Raw genomic sequence first — 20,561 nt, 5'->3', positions numbered from 1 at the left:
TCTTATTCTCATGAACTCAATGTTTAATACATTGACCTATTTTGTGAATTGACGGTATCGTTACATCCTTACTAAGCATATGTACGTAAAGTTATAAGCTTCAAATAAATGGGGCACAATAAAGGTTGTATACATAGGTTATTGACTACATTGTTCAAAATAGTTCCTAGTTTACCACCTGGCTGGTAATGTTACAGTGGTAATTGTAATGGTATTAAACTTCTTCATTTTTTTAAATTTACTTTTAGACCACAATAATACTTGTATTTCTGTTTATAGACCAATATCCTACACACACCTAAATATAGACCTTTCCTTATCTTAATATTTACATATTTCCAATTAGTTACACTTGATTGGTCCTTCATGTCCATGACATTCCATTGAATTTTGGTCTGCATACCCAATACGACAAATCAGCAGTATTTACAGCTTATTGTTATTTGCCTAGTGAAATATATTTTACTAAATATATTTCACTAGGCAGTTCAAAGAGACTACATTTTACATTTTTTACAGCACAAATTCATTAAAAAAGTGGTTCATATTTAAGTATTTTTTCAAATTTTGGAGCAGATTTATGCAGAAGATTGTAGTATAGATTCACTGCGTCAGCCTATGCAGACAGGTAATAATTATCAGAGTTTTCAGCCAAAGTTAACAGTTTCACTTTATTCTCCCATGTAGTGAACACAGTATTGTAAGTGATGTGTTAGGTCAAACGTAGCATTATTCTTTTGGTTTGTTGTTTATCCCTGTTAAGACCATAATTGTAACTGGGCCGCCTGGTATTTTTTTGATTTTATGGCTGTAAAATTCTCAAAAAATGTGCAATGAGTCTGAATTTTTGCTGATTTTTCCAGAACATCCTCAGCTTTCAGTATTTGATGGTTATTTAACATTTCTATCTATTAAAAATTGTGAAATTTTGTAAAAAATATTACATAGGGCATTATTTTTGGAAGACCACAGTTTTATTTTCAGAATAATAAATAGTTATTGCATAAATTATGGAGGAATCAAGATGGAGCTAACCGTTAGCCAATAGCTGTGCAGCATTCATATGACTAACTTTTTGAATTTTTTGAATGTGACCAACTGTTCAGGAGTTACGGTACAGAGTAGGTTGGGTGACAAATATGACACAACGGAGAATCTTTCTTGTGATTGGTCAAGCTCATATCAAATTTTCTCGGGTGGCTACCGTAATATATCATATATGCCCTGAAAGTGCAATGTCTCAGCTTTTCTGCACTTTTAGAATTTTTTTGATATGTTGAACTGTTCAGAAATTACGGTAATGGGAAGTACACAAGCCGAATCCTGTCGGCGCCGACGGGTTGGTCGTAAGAGGGTTATGTACTAATTTAAGGCCGTATAACACAACACCTTAGTTATTTATCTGTGTAAGTTGATTGAAATAAAATCTCAATTTCCTTGATATTCTATTTACTGTATTATTATCCCCTCAATGGCCGAATCTCACTTTTGATGACCTTTCTGGTGGAATATGTGATGCAATTTTATAGGAGGAAAACATGCCAAGATGAATTTTTAATACCCTCCTGACCTCTGGTTCAAAGGTTTTACATTGTGGGTATATATATGTGCTGAAAGAGAGAGAGAGAGAGACAACAATTTGGCTGCCTGTGTTAACTTCCTGTCTCCTTGAATTTGTGCATCCATCTGTACTTCCATTTTTAAGTTTGCTGTATAAAACACTGCTGTTGTGGTTGTCTACTCTTAGGTCTTTGGATGTAGTTTCTGAATCACTCGTTCCTTTTGCTTTGCTCTTACTTTGAACATTTTCTTCTTATGCGTTCTTGTTCATCTCTTTTTTATTTAGCTTTACTTGTAGGGGAATTGAATGAAAAATGGAAATAAAAAAAAGTTTCAGAAAAATGTAACAGACTTGCATACAGTTTTGTTTTATTTTATGTCCTATGTAAATTATCAAAAGAAACTAAATGTCTCCATCACCAATATTTTCCTGTTATCTTACATCTGCCTGTTAAGTAATATTAGGTATTTTAGGATTGGTGTAGTGATGTGGGAATGAATACTTTTAGCAAAACAGTGACCAATTTTACTTTATGTAGATAAGAATTAAGCAAACTAAATATTTTCCCAAAGTTGCCAACATTTATCCACCATTATCCAATTTTCTTCATCAGCACCTGAGCTTCCCAAGTTTAATTATAACACATTCCATTTAGATTTTGAAATTAAATTACAGGTGGAAAAACAAACTGGAATGCTTCCAAAACTCAAAATGTTGAATTAGGAAAGTCACTAATAACTACTGTAATAAGTCAGCACTGACCAAAAATTTAGAGGTGTGGATGGGAAATGTAAGCTCACCAATATCCATAGCTACAGCTAATCACCATTCTCATCCAGATGATGTCATACAATATTGTCCTCATTAAGCACCGCAACAAAAAATGAGCATGCCTTGCTACTACCTAATTCCGATCACATCAAACTAGTAAGATAATGTCTGGTAATAATGATGTGCAGATTGCTAAAGACCTACCTATTTGTTTGTGATCAGCATTTTGGGTTTCTGATCACAAAGCAGCAGCATAGAGTAAGTGGTAGAATATACCAAGTTATGAAACAGCATCCTTATGGCAAGTTCTTTGTGTATTAATTATAAATCCTTAACATTAGATGTAATTTGGGTCACCAGTTCGTAGCTTCCCACAAGAGTTTTCCTGCGCTTAGAGTTAAATAAACTGATAAATATTTGAGAAGGCACTCGTTTGTTAACAAGTACCACCACTCAAACAATTTTACACCAGCTGTGTGAGTATTTGACACAAGGTATCTTTTATTTTGGATTTTGAAATTTGGAGGAATTGTTGTTTTTGCCCCCCCCCCCCTGCTTTTTTGTATCTTTTCAATTTTGGTAGAAAGCTCTTTTTAGTTATCCTCCAAAACAGTTTACAGATGAAAAGACCATAACTGCAGCTGTCCAAAATGCTCAAGGGGAATAGTTTAGTTACCTTAACTAAAAAAGTGTTGACTATCTTTTGTCCTTAATACAGATTATCATTTGCATATGCTTGCCAACAAAACAAGGAATAGGTCATTTTGTTTCCTAACAAAAACAAGTAATGGTTTATTTTATGAATGCTGATATATCACATAAACCGTTTTCCTGCTGGTTAATGACAAAATGGATTATAATCGTAAACAACTGTTGTAAAAGTGCATTACATTCACAGACATGCCCATCAAATGGTTATCTCAGGTTGTAAAGACAGTTTCAGTAGACTTTTTTTTCCCCCTTTCATTTTCTAATGCAAATCTCATTTTATTCTCCTTGTCCTCAGTCTTGCATGACTTTTATTACCCAACACAAAACATTTCATGAAATACAAAAGCATGAAATATTCATTCACTACGTAACAATAGATGTGGTTGAGATGCACGGTGTATAACCTTGGAAGTGGGGACAAAGAGCACAGAAATAGCTGGCTGCTTCCTTCTGAGCAAGTGTACATATGCGTGTGCTCCAGAGGGCGACCTGTGAAAGGCAGCACTTACTTAATCACAGCAGCGTATACACAGTTTCATTTTCCACACATGAATTATTGACTTGTATAATGTTCTGTATGTTCAGTAGCACTGAATCACCAAATTTGCCATTTATTCATTGAAAGCCCTGTGCTGTAATGGCACCGTTACTCCCATTGCAAATTAAAAGTACACATTGCGTATTCCAAATGCATATGGCATTTGGTAACTAGGGAGATAGATGAAATGGACAGTGATTTACCAGGCAATGTTGTCCCTATTTCGTACATACAAGATGCCATTTTCAGTGGTAATGAATAATTCGAAAAGCTCATTGAGAGGAAACACCAGATGGTTTAGAGCTCATTAGGCTCTTTGTGTTTACTTTAAGCTGAGGCGATATTTGAAAAATGCGGCTTTAACCTTTCCTAAGTAGAGTCTTGGCAGGGTTTAATTGGTTTACGTTCTTGCTTTGATATTACATTGTGCACTTAGGGCTAGATGTACACGCACATTTGTTTGGTTCAGTGTTCACTTAGGTTTCATGACATTTTTTTTTTTTAATTGGTGAAGGAAGCAACTGTTCCATACCAGTTGAAAAAACAAAAACAAAACAATGGCAAGAATGCCCTCGAGATATGGGTACTGCTGTTCACTCGCCTGCTCCTTCTGCACAGTTCATGACATGACACGTACACTGTGAAACCCTCTGATGATGCTTGAATTTCAGGCTTAATACAAGGTCATACACCAGAGTCTTGGAGGATTATTATTATTATTTTTTTTCATCAGAAAGGACCATTTGGTGCCTATGTCAAGGAATGGAAGCTAGTTGTTCTTGGTCTCCGTGACGTTCACTTGGAGTTATATAGATATTTTAGATACATCGTATTGGATTGAACACATTTATGTCTTTCTTAATAAATACATATTTCTTATTGGCCTCTTGAAATAAAAGTCATAGATGTGGGGAACAACTAAATAAATTCTCACCAAAGAAACACTAACCAAAACAAATTAGTTCATGAATCGTGTTTAATAAACTGCGGCCTTGTAGCAAATTAATTAACAAGAGGTTCTTGTAATTTAAAGTCAGGTGTGAAACCCAGCCATCTCATGTGCGATTGACATGTCAATGTTTGACATTTTATTCTAAGTGGTCTAAGTATCTGCACATCGGTTCATGAATGTGGGAATGTAGCCCTGGTGTAAAAGTGGCTTGAGTGCCTATAGTGGAACTAGAAAAGCATTATACAAGATCAGTTTATTATTATGTCCTTTTACCTTTAATTCTTAGCAGAAATCTGAAACCAATGGTTGGTTAGATTTGAGCTAAATGTATCCTGGGTCCTTTATCATTTCTTTACTTATTTGATTTCTGCCTTTACCAGGCTCTGAAAAACAACCTCACAACATGAATGTGTTTCTACTCCCAAACTCTGAAGTGTTTAATTTTGCTCTATACTTAACAGCAAATTTTGCGCAAGCGTTTGCTCGCTTTCTCTTCGGCAGTGGAGTGGAGTCTTGTGCTGTGGATATGCATAGACTCTATTGCAGTTCACCGTATTGCGTTGAAATGTCTTGTAAAAGCTTCTTTTGCAGTACTTTGGTAATGGGAAATCTTTTTTACATGCTATTAGTTAGGACTAAATAAGCAGACGTCATTTGTTTTTGGTTTTATGGTAATTTTGCACCTACCTTTGTTAATGATTCCAATATTCTTTGTTTCATTCTACTTCATAAGCTGATTTGTTCATGAATTTGTATGAATTTTTTTGCATGTGTGGATTACTTGAGTGAAACAAACACCTAAAATTGTTACTTTTCTCTCTGTTAATTTGATGTTTAAACAAAACAAGAAATACAGAGAGATTTATGAAGATTTGATGCATTTTTTTTCCTAATGCTCACTTCCCATCAAATCAATTACCAAAATCTCATTTGAATCCCGGCATTGAGCCTGGCAAAGGCGAGGGGGGGAAAAAAAATCCCAGTGTAATAACTGAGATCATTTTCATTCTGCAAAGCATCCTCCCTGATGTCTACAGTGTGAACAAGTCAATTTGAGCCCCTCCCTTTCAGGTCAAAGAATCAGAAAACTACAGCATAATTAGAGTGGCTGAAGTTCACATCTCTTCCTCACACTGTTCAGGAGTACTAATGGACTTTGTACTCAATTGCTCTTCTCCTGTGGCTATTGTTGACATATTAGATTATTATGCTGTGAAGTTTAATGTGTTTATCGCATCTTTGATATCATTTTGGAAACACAGCTGAGAATGAAGCACAGCAGGTGGGCCTTTCTGGGATATATCAAACATGCCCCTGCAGAGACTGACTTCAGCGTTCCGTCAGAATTCCGAATGTGGTGCCGAAATCAATTTCAGAGCGATGACGAGAAAAGGAAACAGCCAATCAAAAAAAAAAAAAAAAGTCTCATTATCCCTCCTGAAATGTGTACTTTACTCTCTAAATGTGCTGAGTTTTTTTCCCCCAATATGTATGCATTCTATGTGGTTGAACGTCAACATCTGATTTCCCATGAACAACATGCTTTGGACATGATGGAATATTGTGGAAACAAATGGAACGAGGCTCGATATGCAATCGCAGAGGGAAAAATTTTAACTTGCCACCACACACATATTGAATTTGTGTCTCACACTCACATATACACGCAGATCCTCTTTAAGTGCCCTAATCCCCTTTGTGAATCTGTCAGCCTTGTTGTTACAAATACAATAGGATTATTCACGTGTGTGTGTGTGCACGGTGTGTACATATCAAAGACAGAGACCGACTGTGGGAGTGTGATTGGTTTGTTTATGAGTGTGCGCGCGCTGCTATCATGAAGCACGAGTGTGTGTGAAGAGAGGGAGAAGGAGTCGCTCTACAGGAATGCTCCAACTCTAAGCCTGTTTTCTCTCTGAAGCAATTTGTTCTCCATTCTTACGCTACGAGAGTGTGTTTGTGTGTGTGTGTCGTTGTGTGCGAATGTGCGAGGGCCGTCTGTGATTGGTTGAGTCTGCGGGTCTCATAAAGACGATGTCATGATGGAAATTAATGCAATACATCACAAACATGCACACCAGCTCACAGACACACACACACACACACACACACACACACACACACACACACACACACACACACACACACACACACACACACACACACAGTACATATACTAAAGTGAAACACACACAGAGCACAAAGCCTTGTTCCTGCCATGGGCCACTTCTGTAAATAATACTGAAAGCGGGAGAGGAACAGAGGAGAATAAAGGAGTAGAAGACGTGGGAAAATAGAAATTATATGTTCAGAAATCCGACACACAACACTCTAATCAGTGGCAAGTAGAGTTTCTATAGAAGAGACTTACTTGTAACTGGAACATCGATATTAATGTAAAATGTCATTAAGAAAAATGGAACCAACTTTTGGCAGATCAATTTCCTGCAGACAGGTGAACCTCCTCCCCAGTTTCAAGTAATTTGTAGCCACAGATTTTCTTTGACGGTTTGCCCTCCATTTAGCTCCATCCGTCATCCCATCAACTCTGACCGGCTTCCCTTATGCTGCTGAAGGAAAGCCTTCGTCAGAGCAGGAGAGTTCCTCCACAGCGTTCCTCTACTGCTACAAGTACATTACTGTATTCCATTGGGATTTCCTGACACAGACCAACACAAAATTCTGCATAACTATGAAACATTTGGAAATGGAAATAATAATAATTATAATAATAATAATAATAATAAAAAAACTATTTATTCACAAATATAAAGGTGAAAAGGCTCGCCACTTCAAAAAGCTAGATGGCAGCTAGTTTGTTTTCCTTAAGATAGACACATAATGATTTGCTCATGCATTTCAGTGCAAATTTGTAATATTTTTATTGCCTTCAAGCAGATCTTGACCACCTGATATTTCAGCTTCAATGTGAACATGCAGGAGAAATTTTGTGCATGTACAGTAGGATGCTGCAGCAGTTTATCTGCCATTCCCAGCTGTCTCTGGCAAAGGTCTGCAAAAGCACCAGGTAAAAATGAGGACAGGGGTTGGAAATGATCAGCAACTCAATCACTGCAGCTCTGCACAAAATTAATTCACCAATCATCCACTGACCAGAGTTAGTCAGTTTATACTACAGCTCTGAAAAAATAAATCCACTTTGCTTAAACATTTGTGTAGCACCTCAAACATCTGCAGCGCATTATTTTAGTAGCTCTTTTTTAAAAGGCAGTTTAGTTGCTTCACTTCTTGATATGATAGCAGATTAAATAGGCAGCTGGCAAAGTTTTGCAAATGCTGTTATCCTTGAAAGATGCCTGTCTGTAACAAACGGAGAAAAGTCAGAGAGTTCTTGCCAATTATTTCATAAAAAGCTCCTTGTTGGCTTGTGTTAAGGTGGTAAAATGTTTTATGCACATTTATAACAGCCTATAGTTACAATAGCTAATCATCTCCATATAATCCAATCTAATTTTCTTTAATGAGATTCGGGTTGTTCAGAAAACCTTCTGGCACATTCCAGACTGACCAAACGAAAACGATCATCTATTGGTCCTGTGGTGTGTGACTTCAAAGCAACTCTAAAAGAAAATGTGTTTATCATTTTGAATTTGGAATCTTTTTAGCAGTTAATAATGCTACAAATGTGGGCAACATTTAAGCTTGCTTTGTACAATTCTAACTGCACACATGTCTTTATCAAAATAAATTTTAAAAAGTTGCTCTCTGGTTCTGATAAGGTTCCTTGTCCGAAATGGTCCTTTAATTCAGGCCTCTGAGATTTGTGCAGATGTTAATGTCTTTTATTGAATCTGTGTCATTCCAGAAATAGACAAAGAGAGTTGCGGTGACCCTGGGACGCCTCTCTACGGAGTAAGAGAGGGCGACAGCTTCTCGAACGGGGGAATCCTGAGGTTCGAGTGCCAGTTTGGCTTCGAGCTGATCGGAGAAAAAACCATCTCCTGCCAAGATAACAACCAGTGGTCTGCGAACATACCCATATGTATATGTAAGCATTAAAATTAGATGGAAATAATTCATGACATCTGGGCTGGCATGTTCTTGATAGCTTTCCCTCTGACCTGTCACCATGGTGACAAGACAGAGATTATTATGGCCTAGGGCAGATGATGACCGATGACGCTCGGAAGATGAATATTTAACAGAAATTGTGCGCGTGTGTGTGTTTTCCCTCTTCCTCCTGCAGTCCCCTGCATGTCCAACTTCACAGCTCCCTCAGGAACTGTCCTCTCCCCAGATTACCCAGAAGGCTACGGGAACAACATGAATTGTGTCTGGCTCATCCAGTCTGATCCCGGCTCGAGAATCCACTTGGCATTTAATGATTTCGACCTTGAGGCGCCATACGATTCCCTGACCGTGAAAGATGGCGAGACAAACGATGCCTCTGTCATCGGGAGGTTCTCCGGAGCCGAGAGCCCATCCCACCTGACGTCCAACACCAACACTCTGAGGCTGGAGTTTCAGGCCGATCACTCCATGTCTGGGAGAGGATTTAATATCACTTACAGCAGTAGGTTTCAGTTCCAGCTCTTCTCCTTTTGAAACCACACCCAAGTCTGACGACTGCCAATTCTATAAAATCAAGAGTTCATTTAAATAGAGCCTAACAACATCAATTAGACTAGACTGTCTTTAAAAGGGATTTTAATAACCTCATCGAAAAAAAGGAAAATTAAAGAACAAATGAGGAATAAATTCACTGAAACGAATCTGGAGAGACTCCAAAAATCCTTAGTCAGAGTAATTATCCACAAATGGCATAAACTGTTATATAACACCGATGCATAGTAAATAAGACACATAAAATTACGGTACGGTTCGTAAAACAATCAATGTCATAATCTACCAATATATCTTTATACCATGTAGAGCAAGCATGAGATTTATGGTCACTTAACGTCAAAATTTGTTTTATAGCTTTTAAAAATATTTAATCTGCCTCAACAATCAGCAGCCAGGCACTTCTCCAAGCTTGGTGCTCTAAAACTTAGATTAACCAGATTTTTTTTCTTTTAAAAATAAAAAATAAGTCATGGAAATAATGCAGCAAAATTTCATGCGTGGGTGGTGCATGAAAGATGGCAAAAAAAAAAGAAAATTAAATGAAATCGCAAATCAAAGAAGACTGAAGCAGAAGTTATGAGGGAAGAAAATATGGACTTTTGCTAGCAGCCTGTTATTGGAGTATCAGAAACAATCAGCAGAGGTGTAACAAGAAAGGAAAAGAACAAAGAACAAAATATTGAATTTGTCATTTTCCATGAATATTTATGATGGGGCTTTTGAAATGCCATCAAAACAAAGACAAACCTTAAAATTGTAAAATGACTTTTCCTACATATTTATATATATATATATATATATATATATATATATATATATATATATATATATATATATATATATATATATATATATATATATTTTTTTTTTTTTTTTTTTCCTAATCTCAGAAATATCATTGTGTGCATGTCTTCTTGTAATTATGATTTTTATTTTTTTATATACATTTACAGCGTTTGGCCACAATGAGTGTCCGGATCCTGGTATTCCCATCAATGCTCGTCGCTTTGGAGACAGCTTCCAGCTCGGCAGCTCCATCTCTGTGGTGTGTGAGGACGGTTTCATTAAAACCCAGGGAACGGAGACCATCTCCTGTCAGCTAGAACGGGGAAAAGTCATGTGGAGTGGGCCCATTCCTAAATGCGAAGGTAAATAACGACAAGATTGCTGGCTAAGCTATTATATAAGGACCACTATGTCATCCAAGATATCATTATGCACTACTGCACTATACTTCTTTGCTGTCGAAAAGAAGCATAAAACAGACAGAAGTTACATGAGGAGTGTCAGTTCCTGTAGCTTGCAAACGCATTCATACCCTGTGAACTTTAGTATCTGACACATTAAAACTGACAGAACTCTGAGTGAAAGATGAGCACAAACGAGCACTTAATTGTGAAGTAGAAGGAAAAGGATACATGGTTTTTAAGCTGTGGTATCCATTTGCAATCTGGTCCCCTGAGTCAGTACTTTTCCACTGACCTCTTTGAAGGATTTAAAGCCCCAAACATCTTTGGGGGGGATCTTTATTGGCTTTAGAGTTGCAAAATATTTAAATGTTTTTTGAATGAGCAATGGAACATTATTTTTTAATTTTTTAATCTCAGGACAAAACAAAAATCTTGGTCATATTTTTAGGTATGCTTTGATCTAAATAATGCAGATGCCTCTTTAGCTCTGGGCTTATGATTGTTGTTTTGCTACAAGGTGAACCTTCACCCCACCCTTAAGATGTTTGCAACCTCCAACAGGTTTTCTCCCAGGATTGCCCTATATTACCAGGAAAAAAAATATTGTCCAATCGCCACTGTTTTTAAATCCCACAGTCTTTGCAAGGTAATTAGAATATTTATGCACTTACCTTTGTCTCTTCCCATAAAATGTGTTATTACTGTTGAATGCCATTTTTATGAATTCGAAAAAGGTACGTACAAAAGTCCCACCCCTTCACACGTGGTATCATTGAAAAGCCATAAATGTCCTCTCTAGATACCAAAAGGAGTTAATTCAGTAGAATGCAGGGGGTGGGAGATATTCAAGTTTAGAAATGTCCTCTACAGAGGACAAAAATGAACTACTGGTAGTCAGGGGGATATTTAGCTTAATCTTTCAGTCATCAACTCCGACCAGCTTCCCTGCTCCTGCTGAAGATGAGCATCCTCACAGCATGTTGCTGGGAGGTATTGTGTTGTTCAAGGGGGGGATTTTTAATGTAAGCTCTCTACTATATACGGCATATAGTTCAAACAGTAGTAATCTTGTATGACCAGAGCTGCTTCTTCCACATGTTTGCCGTGTCACCTACTGCAAACTGCAAACAAGACGTTGCAGCCACTTTATCAGAATGGCTGGATTTATGTTGTGCACATGTTCGTCCTGTTGACAGATTCTTTTCATCTGAGCAAAGGATCTCAGCAATTCCTCCAGAGTTCCTATAGTTCATTTAGCTGCCTCGATTAATAATACACAGCAACTGTATTTTAACTGCACACTGATGAACGTTTTTTTTATGAATCAAGTGACATCTGGAGGCGGTTTGGTAACACTGGACTTTATTCTGGGGTGTCAGCAAAAAAAAAAGAGAGCTAAATACAAATGCACACTGTACAATAGTAAGTCAGGACATGTCCCTTGTAGCTGCTGTTAATAGAAACTTCCATTTTGTATGAATGAGTCTTGGCAATATTGCTCCAGGTTGTAAAGACTCATGCTATTCTTGTCATTGCAATTTTTCTGGTCCAATTTTTACAAACCTAAATAAAAGTGGCTTCACTCATTGAGTTAAACTTTAATAAGAACATGCTACTGCTATTGGATTACAGCATATTAATTTGAATTAAAGTGAACTCTTCCTGATTCCTGAATAAGACAGTTTTGAAGTAATTCTAAATTATTCACAGCTATCATAATGATAATGGTTTTAGAAGCTTTTTATGTATTTAACTTTTCAGGATAAATCACAATGCACTTTACATTTAAGTGGTACATATTTTATGGCGCTCTTACATTACACAGAGTGCGCAACTCATCTGCACACACTAAATGAAACATGAAATGAAACTCATACTGTCATGTGTAAGATTTGTAGTTTACAGTTGGAAGACTTTTTTTTGTGCAAAATATTGTGATTTCTTTGCTCAAAAGGAACCAACTTGCATTAATTAATAATTACATTACATGGGATCTTTTACACAACTAGTAAGGGACTGAACCATCGAAAATAACTAACAGTTCATGAAACGCATGCAGATCTTATATCCAAGTGAATAATACACTTAATTAATTCCATACTGCTGATGAAAAGTCAAAATCATTACAAACTCGGCACAGTTGTTGCATACGTGATGAATCAACTGCAGCCAGTTCAGTGACTTGTGATCGTGTTTTGATGTTACTGTGAAATGTGTTCAGAGAGCCGGTTTGGTGCTAACCAGTGCACCAGCCTCGAAGAAGATTGCATAAAGCAGTAATTGACTTGCCTGCCTTTCAGCCTCTGCTGGAGATGATTCACCAATCTAAGCTGCATGTAAATCTTTCAGAATATGCATGTTGCTACTTCTCATACATTACTCATCAGACTGTACTTACATGTAGACCCAGATTATGCTTGAGTGTTCTCATTTTTCCGTCTCTGACATTCCTCCTCCTCCTCCTCCTCCTCCTCTCTTCCAGCGCCATGTGGCGGCCACTACTCTGCTCCGAGTGGGATCATTCTGTCTCCTGGGTGGCCCGGTTACTACAAAGACTCCCTCAGCTGCGAGTGGGTGATCGAAGCTGAGCCGGGACGTTCCATCAAGATCACATTTGACAGGTGAGCCATAAAATTGTTTTGTTTTGCATATTGCTTAAAGCCCTCAGAGCAAAGCGCTTTTCACAGGCATGCGTTAACGAGAAGTATATGAGGTTTTACAAAGAAAATAGGGATCTCTTTAATGCTATAGGCTGTAAAATTATGAGCGGCTGCTTGTTTATGAGAAGGCGGCAGCATATGTTTTATATTGCGCAATTATTTGGGCTCTGATCTGCATAGAGTGGACAAAACGTTCCCTTAAATCAGAGGTTCCCAAACTGTGGGGCGCGCCCCCTAGGGGGGGCGCCGTGTCATTGCAAGGGGGTCGCGGGAAGCCGTCTGGATGAAAAAAACAAAACAAAACATGAACAGTGTATGCGCTGGGTTTTTACCTTAGAATGGCCAACTCTCTGTTATTCCTATGTCAATTTGATACAGTAGAGGCTTCCACACTTCCCATATTTGTGTCCTCTGTCACTTTTATCAGCAGTTAAAACTGCTTAATCCGCTGTTAACATGTTGTGACCTGTTTTTCCGAGCCGCCTTTAAACGCAACATGAGCGCTACGACGCTCGCGCTGGGTTTACACCTGTGAAGGAGACCTGCTGCTGCTGTGCGGAGCTACAGGTGTGTTAGAATCACGGCAGCAAACCAGCAAAACGCAAAGAACTTTTCACAGTTTTTCCCTCCAAACTAACCGACTGAGTTGAGTAAAGCTGTTGGATGCAGGTAATGTTAGCTAAAAGACGACTAGCTAATATCAATACAGAACCTTAAGCTTAACAAGTAGCTTGTAGGCTACCGATGTTGGTGTCTATTTTCAGCTACGTACATTCATTTTGCCCCCAAAAAGGGCGATGCCCCCCCCCGTGACACGCGTCGTTTCAACCAGACAGCCATTTGTAATCCATAGGGGGGGCGCAGAAAATGTTTGGAAACCACTGCCTTAAATCAATATCTATTACTTTTAATACTTTTCACCCCTTTAATAAGTGGATATGACAACAGAAAGTCTAGAGAATTTTATTCTTGAAAGTTTTCATAAACTCATACCTGACGTTGAATTAATTGTCAGAGCAATCTACTGTTATCCTCCTACAGGTTCCAGACAGAGTTGGGTTACGACTTCCTCGAGATCCATGACGGGCCGAACCTCCTATCGCCTCTGGTTGGCTCCTTTAATGGCACCCAGGTGCCCCAGTTCCTATTTAGCAGCAGCAACTTCCTTTATCTCCTGTTTACCACTGATAACAGCCGCTCCAACGTTGGCTTCAAAATACTCTACGAAAGTAAGTTGGAGAAAAATGCACATTGTGTGCCTGAGCTGACTGGAAATAATATTGTCCCTGCAGGTTCTTGGGTGGGGGCGGGGGGGATGACCTATAATCACACACAATGTACTTTTGGAGATTATGTTTATAGTAAGCGAGCATTATGCGACAATGATACACCCAATTGTCTAACCGGTACAGTCAGGACAACTATGGTCAATGTTTGTAGAAAAATAAATACACTTGGTAGGCTTTTTTGTACAAATCAGCTAAACTGAATTTTGTTTGTTTTGTTTTCCTTCTTTCTTAAAAAAAAAAAAAAAAAACATTTATTCAGGTGTTACAGTGGACAGCTATTCATGCCTCGATCCTGGTATTCCTGTCAACGGTATTCGATATGGACAAGATTTTTCCATCGGATCCACAGTTTCATTTGGCTGTGATTCAGGCTACAGACTCAGCCACGAAGAGCCGCTGGTGTGCGAAAAGAACCACTGGTGGAGCCACCCCTTACCAACATGTGATGGTAAATCATTCCAAAGCACACCCTTTTCAGGCACATACGGTTTGAAACCAGACATTTACAATTAAAAGTCAGGCTTAATTTAACCAAAATTATTTCAGTTTAGTATCTAAATCCAGGATTATGAGGGGCTATCTATGTTCTTCAAATGCATGCCTTCCCTTCATCATCCTTGGATAATCTTCTTAGAATAGTTTACTGGAAATCTGATCTGACCTTCTGGCAGAACTTGTTTAACTAGGAATTTGTAGGTCACCTTGCCGACACACATCTTTTCAGCCTATATTCAAAGATTTGCTTTGAAACAAAGAACTGCATCAGAGCTTAGTGATGGTCACTGCAAATTATTGATTTTGTTACCCGTAAGGTAAATTACCCACAGGTGAAGACCAGCCGTGATTTTTTTTTTCTGTCACTTCATACGTCCTACTTTCTGTCGAACCACCGCAATAAATGTCAATAAAAAGCATGAAAGGATTGAATTTGTAATTTCCCAAACTGTGAAGAAGGGCTACGAATGCTTTTGGTAGGCACACTGCCCAGTGCTGTGTCCAGGGCTGAACAATTCCCTTGTAAGGCAACATCTCTGCTCGGTTTTAACAAATGCGGTCTTCCACAGCAGCTGTGATGTGCTCATGCTCTGTGCTTTCATGGTTTGCAGCTGTTCAGCACACCCTCGCCTGTCAAGTTGACTTCTAAGACTTTAAAATCAGGGACCATCTCTTCCCTCTACTCTCCAGTCAAGCTGTCAAGCAAGTGCAACTCTGCAGTATGCTTGTGACTATCCCAGATAAAAGAAATCCCAGCTTTACGAGTTTTAGTTGCGAGCACTGGGATGTCAAGGTAACGCTGTTGATTGCTTTAGCAGCCACTAATACAATCAAACCACTTTCTGGTGGCGCATTAGACAAGACGGAGCGTTCGCTGGCTTTAATTATGTTAGCCAAGCAGAAGAAGAGCCCACATCATTCATTGTCTTCACCTGAGCAGCAAGCAACAGGCGCATTCTTGGACCGAGATGAGGATTACTTCTTTGCTTTTCTCATCCTGAACACCGCTGTCTCATGATGATAGTGTTATACTCTACGCTGGTGCCGCTCTGCTCAGGCTCATACGACTCGTAGGCGTCTTGCTGTCAGCTGCCTGCCTTTCGAGACTAATCAAACACCATAGATACCCTTGACTGAAAAACAAGATGCACGCAGTGAAACGGGAATGTTTGCCTTGACATTGGAGCAAGGACTAGACGCTGCACGCTTTCTTTGGAGCACACAAAAACTACAATCAGGGCTGTTCATTTGATAATATTCTCTTTAATCTGACAGAGCAAAAAAATAAAAAAATACTTGTTCCGGTTTTCAAAGATGACTTGCTTGGTGAAATAAATGATGAAAAATTGGCTAGAAGCTTTGATTGTTTTCTTTGTTTTTTTTTTTGGCTACTATAAATACGAAAGGGCTAAATAATTTTGGTGACGGTTTTAAAATGAATGTGCCACTCGTATTTTGTGAGAAAAATGATGCGTTATTCAACAGCAAAGCCACTACTTAAAATGCGTTTGGTTTGAATGTCGCCTTGCTTAATCTAAAGAAAAGATTAGACGTCGGCGTGCGCGCGCAGCCCTGAATGCGCACTTTAAGCGTGCGCGCGCGCGCTTGTGGCTTCTTTATCCATGTGCGCCCTGTCACCTTCTCTCTTGTGTGAGCCGAGAACACAGGAAGGTTTGAGGTAAGGTTGACGAGAGCCTGTGTTGCCTGTCACCTCCTCTCTCTTCTCCCTCAAATCAGAAGCCTGAGGTAGGGGGTGGGGGTAGGGGGGCACACGAGGAGGGTTGGGGAGGAGAGAAACCTGTCTTTCTCCTCGCCCGTCTCGCTCACTTCCAATCTCAGTGGTGCAGGAGAGGTGGGAGGAAAAGATGGATGCGTCACTGCAGCATCACTTTAGTGGCAGCCTGCATACTATGGCTTGGTGGCTCTTTCGCTTCGGAAACACTTTTAAATCCCACCGTGTTACTAGGAGTGGTTTCATCTCTGAGAATATAGTTTTGAGCACAATATCCTGCGTACCATTAAATGTAAAGTGCCTTGAAAAACTATTTATACCTTTACTCATGTTACAACCAAAAACAGAAACTAAGAGTGAGCATCACTACCATGCACCTTCCTGTGGGAAATGCGAGCTGGTCAGAGTTGAGGGGAAGTTGACTGTGGCAAAGGATCACATTTGAGCAGGACACTAACCCTCAACATGCAACCAGAGCTGCAGCATTTTCAGATGAATACATATTTATGTGTTGGAACGGGTCAATCAAAATCCAGATCTAACTGCAATTATGAATGTGACCGAAGACTTTCTACAGCTGGTGTTATTACATAATCAGCGTCTCAGACTAAGAAGTTCTTTACTCTTTTATTTGCTTGCTCTTTTATTTTGAGTTTCTCCATCTTTGAAGCAGTTTTGGTTTGTTGTTGCAATACATTTTTGGTGATGCAACTTCCTTGCCATCTTCTTTGTGAAAAGTGGTAAAATGAAAGTTAATGCAGCCGAAATGCACCATGCTCCCTGCCATTTCCCCTTTAAAACGGGATTTGTCACTGCCAAACTAACACCGCACATCACCCTGAGCACACCGCACCCACTCCTAAACAATAAGATGGCAGCATCATGCTTCGAGGAAACTTTTCTTTAACACAGGCAAGTAAGTAGGCATTTATTTAGGATTTATTTCAGCAGAGGCAACACATAAAACAATGATAACTACAGTTATATTCGCAGGGCGTCTAAATTAAGACTATTTATAGGCTTTTTAAATCAATATTGAAACTTAGAGATAGAGATATAACTCAACTGTAAGATGGTAGGAGCTATATACAGGCTAATCTTGATGTAAATTTGTTACATGTAAAACAAGACTATGCTAATAATGTTGTTTAATGAAGTGCAAATGTGGCTGAATCCAACTATGGGACTGTATTTTGGGGGGTTTTATTACTAAAATGCTTTGAAAACTATCTACTACTTCCCATCTACTTTGTAAAGTGCTACTTAATTCTGGTATATTATATTAAATTACAATAGAAAGCTTGAATCTTTTTCTCTTTGTTATGAAACATAATACGGAAAAGTTCAAGAAATATGCCCACTGTTAAAAGGCTTTGTATGCAATCCGTTGATACGAATAACCGCTAAGCAATTGAAGCTGTATTTATTGATGCACTAAATTTGTGAAAAACATCAACACAGAGAGTCAAATGAGCCCTAAAAAGTCCCGCTGAAAGCAAATGTTGCTTGTGATGTACATTTGCAGAGACGAAAGTGAGTCACATTTACTCGACTGATGAAAGTCTGAATAAATTTGAAAAGGAAAGTGACGAGATGATCCCACCAGCCAAACAGAGTCTTTGAAAGCAGTGAGAAATTCGGGACTGAACTTTTCCATGAATGGTTTATCAGTCGGACTTTCCTTAAACTGGGATACGTTAGGCATCGCATCAAATATGCAGAAGCTCCAAATTATAGCAGTCAAATAATTGGATGAGTCAAATTTGGGGAAATCCTCATTTATCCTCATCAAGTCATTCTCAGTATTTTTAGAACGAAGGAGAAAGAATGAGAGATAAAGTAGGAGAAAGTAAAGATAGGGCTGTATTTCTGATTAAAGTAAAAATCTTCTTAGCAGTACAGAAACATTGAGATCTCTGTGCGTGCATGTGTGTACGTTCATTCTTGCTATGTATTTGTTTAGTTTGGAAATGTTCTCACTCCTCACCACTGGTTTTGCAGGTCCTCTTCAAACCACAGCAGTTGAATGTGAACACCCTGACACCCTGTCGTGGTTTGAGCTTACTTCCACTCCCTTGTTGACCTGTTGCAGTGGTTGCAGCAGCACACGGCAAACCAAAAGAGGGATAAGCAGATTTAAATGTTGGTTTCCCTTGCCAAATTTGGTGGTTTTATTCTCGAAGCATGGCCAGAGCCTTCTTAAATGTCAAGGAAACTTCAGCAGAACATTCAGACCTGACCTCGCAGCAGCTTTTCACCCGATGCACTTTAGCTGTAATGCTATGGCATTTTTGTCGCTTTATTGTAAAACAATGTTGCTCCTCCTTCCAACATTTAGTATGAAATCCCAGCTCAAGGGAGCGGGACGGAAGTAGCTGGCGACATACAGTTTGCACACGTTAAAATGCACAGAACGAGGCAGACGCAATTTTCCAAGGTTTTCTGACCCGATATCTGTGCAAGTGCAGCTGTCACCCTGCATTATAATGTTCATGCACTGAAACGCTCTGGAGTTTTGTGCTGAAACCACGCTGTTTGGTTTCAAATGGTTAACATCTGTTCTGTCAATGAAGTAAAGACCTGAAAATTAACAGTCAACAACAAAAAAAAAAGTGAAAATAACCTTGGAAAGCAATTTTAACCAAGTGTTTATATCTTATAACTTGAAAACGAGCTAAGTAACTCATACAGGCAGATTTAAAATCTTTACATCAGCACAAAGACTTCCAGTCCAGATGGTCACCTTCTTTGTATTTCAAATATTAACTTGTGTGTTTCCCCACACACTCCCTCGCATACGTTAACAAGTTCACTGCATATATCTCATTTGTTTGATGAGCATGAGTTAGGTGTTTTGTACAGAGGCAGACGCAACAACGAAGAACAAAGGATACATATTTTATCAATGCTGGACACAATAAAAGAAGCACTGAGCTTCAAATTGTGTTAAGTCACAGCTCGGACCTTCAAGGTCCATATTTAATTGTAAACAAACTGTTCATACATCACTCGTTAGGAGCTTGCATAGATTTGCTTTTCAGTTTCCCTAGAACACTGTTTGTCTTCATCTGGCTTCAAGCTGTGTGTTTGTAGCTTGGGGATGTTGTTTCGGACCAATGAAGGTCAACAATAGAGGCTGCTAACAATAGCGTAGATGCTTCTGTTGCATTATCTCACAAAGGAAAACTTCCTCATTAAGAAGAAACAAAACAACATCATCAACATCACAAAGGTCTCCAGTTTTCTTTTTTTTTTTTTCTTCCCAAACTGGTTTTAAGGCAAGTTGAATTTTAAACATTGGGCCTCCAACTTATTAATGAGGCTGGGTGGAGTTAGTTCATGATAGCCGCTGATTGACAGATCCTTCATCAACTGCCTGTCAAGTTTAAAAAGACAAGCATTGTAAACTTCAAATAAGTTAATTACTTTGTTCATTAAAATACTGAAAAAGCATCATAATAAAGATGGAAAACGATGCACATTCATATTTTTAAGGAGCCAACACATCTGACATATGTGATTGGAATGAACACTGATCGTTTTAGCCGGTCAGTTTCATTTCAAACCCCTGAAGCCCATCTCAAGGTGTGACTTGGCTTATGTGGCTCCCCACCCTGAGTGCCATAGTTTTGGGGGCGTCACAAACACCTATATTCAAGTAAAAAAAAGTATGTGTGTTTACAAACTAGGTACGGCTATGTGAATGTTTGTATCATGGAAGCAATCATGATACAGGGCTCTATTATCACCACAACTTCCATTGCTTGGAGCAAGATTGTTTTTTTTTTTATTGCAATAGTTTACTTTTATCTCAAAATTAGGAATAAATAGGAGCTTATACTTAACCTTCATTATCATATATGATCATGTCTTCTTTTAATCTAGGGCCATGCCACAGTTGTATTTTCAAATAAGTCATAACATTTTATATACTTATATGCACTAATGTTCAAATAGACGTCGATTTAAAGTGTGCAACTTTACTCACAGCTCTTAGATTATGTCCTCCTCTGTGGCTCCCTGTCTCTTTCTGTTTGCCTGGCCGGAAGCAGCCATGTGTCAGTATTTGTGTGCG

The 20,561-nt window shown here is 38.7% G+C and overlaps 1 protein-coding gene across 4 annotated transcripts in view; it reads left to right on the top strand.

Moving 5' to 3' along the window:
* LOC106924683 (CUB and sushi domain-containing protein 3) overlaps positions 1 to 20,561 on the top strand; it is a 392,355-nt gene that overhangs the window by 279,844 nt on the left and 91,950 nt on the right. For all 4 annotated transcript variants that reach the window (XM_088010270.1, XM_088010273.1, XM_088010271.1 and 1 more), the window contains 6 exons: positions 8,360 to 8,542; positions 8,741 to 9,067; positions 10,074 to 10,268; positions 12,793 to 12,931; positions 14,012 to 14,199; positions 14,519 to 14,707. In XM_088010270.1, coding sequence (XP_087866396.1) covers positions 8,360 to 8,542; positions 8,741 to 9,067; positions 10,074 to 10,268; positions 12,793 to 12,931; positions 14,012 to 14,199; positions 14,519 to 14,707 — 1,221 coding nt within the window. The remainder of the gene's footprint in view (positions 1 to 8,359; positions 8,543 to 8,740; positions 9,068 to 10,073; positions 10,269 to 12,792; positions 12,932 to 14,011; positions 14,200 to 14,518; positions 14,708 to 20,561) is intronic.

This window comes from Poecilia mexicana, unplaced genomic scaffold (assembly GCF_051168715.1).
Source record: "Poecilia mexicana isolate PSO_F unplaced genomic scaffold, ASM5116871v1 scaffold_11, whole genome shotgun sequence".
NCBI lineage: Eukaryota > Metazoa > Chordata > Actinopteri > Cyprinodontiformes > Poeciliidae > Poecilia > Poecilia mexicana.
The sequence above is the reverse complement of the archived record's forward strand: the minus strand, read 5'-3'. Positions and strand labels throughout refer to the sequence as shown.